At 41.9% G+C, this 8136-nt stretch overlaps 1 protein-coding gene across 1 annotated transcript; it reads left to right on the top strand.

Annotated features, from left to right (window-relative positions):
- The first annotated feature begins 1600 nt into the window (after window positions 1–1600).
- Window positions 1601–7319, top strand: LOC107575532 (tumor necrosis factor receptor superfamily member 11B-like). Its single transcript, XM_016261895.1, has 4 exons — window positions 1601–1669; window positions 1757–2138; window positions 3138–3317; window positions 6793–7319. The coding sequence occupies exons 1-4, from the start codon at window positions 1667–1669 to the stop codon at window positions 7092–7094; spliced, it is 867 nt and encodes a 288-aa protein (XP_016117381.1). The 5' UTR covers window positions 1601–1666; the 3' UTR covers window positions 7095–7319.
- The last annotated feature ends 817 nt before the right edge of the window (window positions 7320–8136 follow it).

Below are 8136 nucleotides of genomic sequence, written 5' to 3'. Positions count from 1 at the left end.
TTTTTTCTTGTAATTGTGAGTTTATATCTCAACATTCTGACTTTTAACCTCTGAATTCAGAGTTTTAATTTAATAATTCAGAGAAATAAATCAAACTGTGAAAAAAAATTGTGATTACCTTTTTTATTGATTGATTTATTTGTTTGTTTGTTTATTTTTATTCTGTGGTGGAATTATTATTATTATTTTATTCCGTGGCATCCAAACATGTATGATTTTCTCTTCTGTGTGGAGATTTTGGAGAATGTTGGTAAGCAAACTGTTTCAGGTTCCCTTTGACTTCCACTGTATGGACAAAAAATACAATGCAAGTCATTGCGACTTTTGTGTTCCACTCCAGAAGGTAATTGACATAATTTTTGGGATGAACTATGGCTTTAACATCTCTGTATCTGTCATCGGCCTGCAGGAGGCGCTAGAACACTTAACTAGTAGTGCTGCTAGAGTTATTAATATAGACTGTTACTTTCAGATCATTTACTAATCTAGACTGTCTAATCTGACCTGTGTTGCTGTCTGGAATTAACCCACGCCATGCTGGTTCGTCTGGTCAGAGGAGAACTGGCCCCGAGCCTGGTTTCTCCCAAGGTTTTTTCTCCATTCTGTCACCGATGGAGTTTTGGTTCCTCTGGCTTGCTTAGTAGGGGACACTTCATTTCTGGAAATATCACTGAATCATCAATGAACTGAGTTCAACTGAAAAATTGACACAATCTGTATTGTATAACGCGCTAAATAAATAAAGGTGATTTGACATACTGTCAAATCTACAATATTCTACAATATTCTCTGTCCTATAAGTCAAACACACATGACATTATTTATATTTATAATACTTTATTTTTATTGCAAGAGTGGCGTGACAATTTATAACTAAGTTCACCGTGGTCTCTGACCAGCTAAATAAGTGGAAACCAGCTCTGACCAGGCTGGAAGACCAGCTAAACCAGCTTAGGCTAGTTCATATTATAAGAACCTCTGGGCTATAATATTGATTCTGACCCCAATCATGTCATGAAAACCAGACTGAGCTGGTTGACTGTTTTTAGCTGGTCTTCCAGCCTGGTCAGAGCTGGTGGTTTTAGAGCGGTTTTCTTTAGCTGACCAAGCTGCGAGACCAGATAAAACCAGCTAAGACCAGCCAACCAGCACAAGCCGGTTTCAGCTGTGCTTTCAGCAGGGCATTTGTACTTAATTTGTGATACAAGATCTCAATATTGAACCAAGTGAAACTAAAACACTCTTTTGTGCATCAAGAGTCATATCACATGAAGAATCTAAACTCCACTAACAGAACCCTGGCTTTTCTAGATTGTGACATTTTGTAACGAGATCTGGTGACGAGGTAATGATTGTGAAAAAGCATTCTGTTACGCCAGAAAAATTCTGGTCATATTATCAATATCACATCATGAGATGTAACCTTCAAAATGGAGATTAGTTGTGGTTATGAAAACTGAACTTGTGTTCTGCTTTTATTATTATTATTGAATGCTGGTGATGTAGATGGTGTTTTCTAGTGCAGCAGGTGAAATGACTCGGGGTTCTGCTCTAGTTTAATAAGGCATTATTCAGAGATGAGCTGGAGCTGGAGAGTGGGCGTGTCTGATGAGAGGATATAAGCGTGCGCACCGCGCGCATCAATGAAGCCCGACAGCAGCGCGCGATGGTGAGTCATCATTCAGACTTTATATCTCACGTTTAATTATCTATATTCATTTCTTTCTATATAAGACGTTTCTCTCGGTTTCTCTAGTTTCTCTTCACTGTAGTGCTTTTGCCGGTTCTGTCTGGAGCCGGTCTGGCGGCGGATGATCCCTCTTACCGGCGCACGGATCCGGTCACCGGACAGCAGCTGCGGTGTAAAAGCTGTCCTCCGGGGACCCGCCTGGGCTCGCACTGCACAAGCTCCCGCGAGACGGACTGCGTGGCGTGCGGTCCGGGTCTGTTCACCGAGTTCTGGAACTACATCCCGAACTGCCTGCGGTGCGGCGCGTGCTCCGATCATCAGCGGGTCGTTCGGCCGTGTAACGGAACCCTGAACACAGTCTGCGAGTGTGAGGCCGGATTCTTCTGGGACCAGCACTTCTGCAGGAGACACAGCGAGTGCAAACCGGGTCACGGAGTCAAAGCTTCAGGTGTGTGTGTGTGTGTGAGAGTGTGTGTGTGAGAGAGAGAGAGAGTGTGTGTGTGTGTGTGTGTGTGTATGTGAGAGAGAGAGAGAGAGAGAGAGTGTGTGTGTGTGTGTGTATGTGAGAGAGAGAGAGAGAGAGAGAGTGTGTGTGTGTGTGTGTATGTGAGAGAGAGAGAGAGAGAGAGAGTGTGTGTGTGTGTGTGTATGTGAGAGAGTGTGTGTGTGAGAGAGAGAGAGAGTGTGTGTGTGTGTGTGTGTGTGTGTGTGTGTGTGTGTGAGTGTGTATGTGTGTGTAACTGTAAAAAATGTATTTATATTTTTACATTTATTACTTTTAAATTTAATTATATATATATAAAAAAAATCATAACTCACAATTTGATCTTAATATCACATTCAATTATATAGTTAAAAAAATCCATCATCTTAATAATAATCTTAACTTAATAATCTTATCATGATATCACACATTTGATGATTTATTTTATATAACATCAATAACATACAGTTTTGTCTTAATATCATACATTTAATGATTTAATATGAATTGTTATAGATAGATAGATTAATCTTAATACATTTAAAGTTATTACATTTCATAACTCACAATGTAATCTTTTTGCAAAACAGCAGCAGTAGTATTAATAAAGTATTATTAACTAATAATACATATTCAAAACAATCCATAATAATAATTAATATTTAGTTTAACTATTTTCCCCAAGTGTAACTGTAGTTTATTGGTAGTTTGTAGGTTGCTGGGCAACAGCACAACAGCTGATACTCACACCTGTTAGATCTGCATCACGTTGCTTGGCAACTGTTAACAAGGACTCACTGTTCATTATCATTCAAATCTTAGTGGGTTTTGTCACACAGCTGGTGTTTTGTTGGCTGTGGTCGGACCGCAGTGACACAGTGTCTGCACTGGCTTTATTCAAACAGTGATTCACGTGAAGGTGGATCATGGTGACTGTTGTGGTGTTTGATTATGTGTCTGCAGGGACACCACACAGAGACACGGTGTGTAAGCTTTGTGCAGACGGACACTTCGCAGATATCAGAAAGACACATGCAGCATGCGTTACTCACAGCGCATGCAAGACTGATGAACAGCTGGTGCTGCCCGGATCCAGGTGGCATGATAATGTGTGTGCAACCTGTGACCACCTCACACAAAAAGGTACAGGAACACACGTTCACAATTACATAGCAACTGCACAGACATCCACCCTAATCACCATAGCACCATAGTAACTGCACAGACATCCACCCTAATCACCATAGCAATGGTACAGACATCCACCCTGATCACCACAGTAACTGCACAGACATCCACCCTAATCACCATAGCAATGGTACAGACATCCACCCTGATCACCACAGTAACTGCACAGACATCCACCCTAATCACCATAGCAATGGTACAGACATCCACCCTGATCACCACAGTAACTGCACAGACATCCACCCTAATCACCATAGCAATGGTACAGACATCCACCCTGATCACCACAGTAACTGCACAGACATCCACCCTAATCACCATAGCAATGGTACAGACATCCACCCTGATCACCACAGTAACTGCACAGACATCCACCCTAATCACCATAGCAATGGTACAGACATCCACCCTGATCACCACAGTAACTGCACAGACATCCACCCTAATCACCATAGCAATGGTACAGACATCCACCCTGATCACCACAGTAACTGCACAGACATCCACCCTAATCACCATAGCAATGGTACAGACATCCACCCTGATCACCACAGTAACTGCACAGACATCCACCCTAATCACCATAGCAATGGTACAGACATCCACCCTGATCACCACAGTAACTGCACAGACATCCACCCTAATCACCATAGCAATGGTACAGACATCCACCCTGATCACCACAGTAACTGCACAGACATCCACCCTAATCACCATAGCAATGGTACAGACATCCACCCTGATCACCACAGTAACTGCACAGACATCCACCCTAATCACCATAGCAATGGTACAGACATCCACCCTGATCACCACAGTAACTGCACAGACATCCACCCTAATCACCATAGCAATGGTACAGACATCCACCCTGATCACCACAGTAACTGCACAGACATCCACCCTAATCACCATAGCAATGGTACAGACATCCACCCTGATCACCACAGTAACTGCACAGACATCCACCCTAATCACCATAGCAATGGTACAGACATCCACCCTGATCACCACAGTAACTGCACAGACATCCACCCTAATCACCATAGCAATGGTACAGACATCCACCCTGATCACCACAGTAACTGCACAGACATCCACCCTAATCACCATAGCAATGGTACAGACATCCACCCTGATCACCACAGTAACTGCACAGACATCCACCCTAATCACCATAGCAATGGTACAGACATCCACCCTGATCACCACAGTAACTGCACAGACATCCACCCTAATCACCATAGCAATGGTACAGACATCCACCCTGATCACCACAGTAACTGCACAGACATCCACCCTAATCACCATAGCAATGGTACAGACATCCACCCTGATCACCACAGTAACTGCACAGACATCCACCCTAATCACCATAGCAATGGTACAGACATCCACCCTGATCACCACAGTAACTGCACAGACATCCACCCTAATCACCATAGCAATGGTACAGACATCCACCCTGATCACCACAGTAACTGCACAGACATCCACCCTAATCACCATAGCAATGGTACAGACATCCACCCTGATCACCACAGTAACTGCACAGACATCCACCCTAATCACCATAGCAATGGTACAGACATCCACCCTGATCACCACAGTAACTGCACAGACATCCACCCTAATCACCATAGCAATGGTACAGACATCCACCCTGATCACCACAGTAACTGCACAGACATCCACCCTAATCACCATAGCAATGGTACAGACATCCACCCTGATCACCACAGTAACTGCACAGACATCCACCCTAATCACCATAGCAATGGTACAGACATCCACCCTGATCACCACAGTAACTGCACAGACATCCACCCTAATCACCATAGCAATGGTACAGACATCCACCCTGATCACCACAGTAACTGCACAGACATCCACCCTAATCACCATAGCAATGGTACAGACATCCACCCTGATCACCACAGTAACTGCACAGACATCCACCCTAATCACCATAGCAATGGTACAGACATCCACCCTGATCACCACAGTAACTGCACAGACATCCACCCTAATCACCATAGCAATGGTACAGACATCCACCCTGATCACCACAGTAACTGCACAGACATCCACCCTAATCACCATAGCAATGGTACAGACATCCACCCTGATCACCACAGTAACTGCACAGACATCCACCCTAATCACCATAGCAATGGTACAGACATCCACCCTGATCACCACAGTAACTGCACAGACATCCACCCTAATCACCATAGCAATGGTACAGACATCCACCCTGATCACCACAGTAACTGCACAGACATCCACCCTAATCACCATAGCAATGGTACAGACATCCACCCTGATCACCACAGTAACTGCACAGACATCCACCCTAATCACCATAGCAATGGTACAGACATCCACCCTGATCACCACAGTAACTGCACAGACATCCACCCTAATCACCATAGCAATGGTACAGACATCCACCCTGATCACCACAGTAACTGCACAGACATCCACCCTAATCACCATAGCAATGGTACAGACATCCACCCTGATCACCACAGTAACTGCACAGACATCCACCCTAATCACCATAGCAATGGTACAGACATCCACCCTGATCACCACAGTAACTGCACAGACATCCACCCTAATCACCATAGCAATGGTACAGACATCCACCCTGATCACCACAGTAACTGCACAGACATCCACCCTAATCACCATAGCAATGGTACAGACATCCACCCTGATCACCACAGTAACTTCCCAGACATCCACCCTGATCACCACAGTAACTGCACAGACATCCACCCTGATCACCACAGTAACTGCACAGACATCCACCCTAATCACCATAGTAACTGCACAGACAACCACCCTAATCACCATAGCAAATGCCTTTTTGAGTTTAAATCTCACAATTCTGAAAAATGTGAGAGGTAAACTCAGAATAGTGAGATATGAACCTAGAATTCCAAGATATGAACTTAGAATTGAGAGATGTAAACTTAGAATTACAAGATATAAAGAATATTGTGAGATATAAACTTAGAATCGTGATATGTAAAGTAAGAAATTTAAGCGATTAAGAGATTTAAACACAGAATTGCGAGATATAAACGTAGAACTGCAGGATGTAAATGCAGAATTGCAATATAAACGATATATAAACAGAATTTCGAGATTTAAACTGCAGTATTTGACGTTTAACAGCTTTTTTTGTCTGTCTTTTATTCTTGTAAAATGTACTCCAGTAATCTTTGTTTAATCTTTTTAAAAAATGATTGTTATAGTGTAGTTTTGTTTTGTTTGTAGTGCTTCTCTGTTGTTGGTTTGATTGCTTCTATTGTGCTAATTTTTAAGTCGCTTATGTCTGCTAAATCATCTAATGTAAATAGTTTACTTGTGTGAGAATGTTGCATCTCTAAATTGATCCTCCGCTGGTGTTTTTCTTCAGAACTGGTGGATTTATTCAAGCCGGTTCTGTCCGGTCTGCAGATTCAGTACGGGACTCCCACTGAGCGTCTGCAGAAGTTAGTGAACCGCCGTCTGCGCAGGAAGAGGTTTGGCAAGCGAGCGGCGCTGCGGAGGGCCGAGGGTCCATGGCAGCGGCTCCAGCTCTGGAGCGACAAGACATCAGAGGAGGCACCGCTGAACCTGCCGTCTATCTGTCCATCCTATAACCTCGCGGACAGAATCGCACGCAAAATCCTGCGATTCCTGCATCGCTGCAATAGCACTGCACTGGTAACATTATGACAGACGAAGCCTGTTCACACTGCACTGAAACACACACTGCGATTTGCGTTTGACACTGTCTCACCTGCTTTATAGAATGTCGAAGTGCGTCCGATTTTGTTCTGACCGTTAACTACTTTGACAGCTGGATCAGTTTAAGGTTCCAGTGAAGGATGTTGGAAGCTCAGATTGTTCTCATGCACTTTACAGTCTGTCCTGCTAATAAATTTCACATGCTGTATTGCACTAGACTCCACTGTTTTGTAAATATTACAGATTATTTTATTTTTTTTTGTATTGATTTTGCATTGAAAAATCTTTCTATATTTATTGACTAAACTGTATCAGACTACGAAAGAGCTCATTAAACAGTGAAAAGAGCTTCTGGCGGCTGTGAAATATATTGTCTCTAGGGTTTTTCTGTGATTGAAATGCGTTTGCTGTCATATTTTAGAGAAGTTAAGAGTAATATCTTATAATATTATACATGACATTCTGCAAATGCAACTGACTTCAGGTTTAAATTGATTGGTTATAGTGAGTTTTTACAGACAGTCAGACTAGTATTTTCATGTATTTTAATAATTATCTTATGCCTCACTGTACACGAGAACTGTATTAAAATTCACAATATGCTTTTGCATAAGTTCCTAAAACAGGATTTGCCTTTGTCATATTTAATTTAAAAGATATCGCATTTAATTTCTATATATTTAGTTATTTAAATCATTATTTTGCCGTTTTGTTTTGCATTTACTTATTCAAATTTCATAGTCAAGAATGTATTTGAAAAGGCACAGCTGTGGAAACAAACGTGAAATTTAAACTAGGAATAAACAAATAAAAGAGTTATCAAGACCGATATTAATATTGGGTTGACGGTCTTATTTGATCATTTAGAACTGTAGTTATTGTTAACTAAAACCATATTAAAAATCTTTGGTAATTTAAATAAAGCTGAAATGAAATAAAACATAAATATTAAGTGAAAAAATAATAATAAAAAAACATGTCTTGGCAGCTAATAATAAAGTAAGTCAAGCTGAAGTACTAAAATTACTAA

The sequence above is a fragment of the Sinocyclocheilus grahami genome, unplaced genomic scaffold, assembly GCF_001515645.1.
Source record: "Sinocyclocheilus grahami isolate Dianchi unplaced genomic scaffold, SAMN03320097.WGS_v1.1 scaffold2694.1, whole genome shotgun sequence".
In the NCBI taxonomy this organism is placed as follows: domain Eukaryota; kingdom Metazoa; phylum Chordata; class Actinopteri; order Cypriniformes; family Cyprinidae; genus Sinocyclocheilus; species Sinocyclocheilus grahami.
This window is presented reverse-complemented; position numbering and strand designations above follow the sequence as displayed.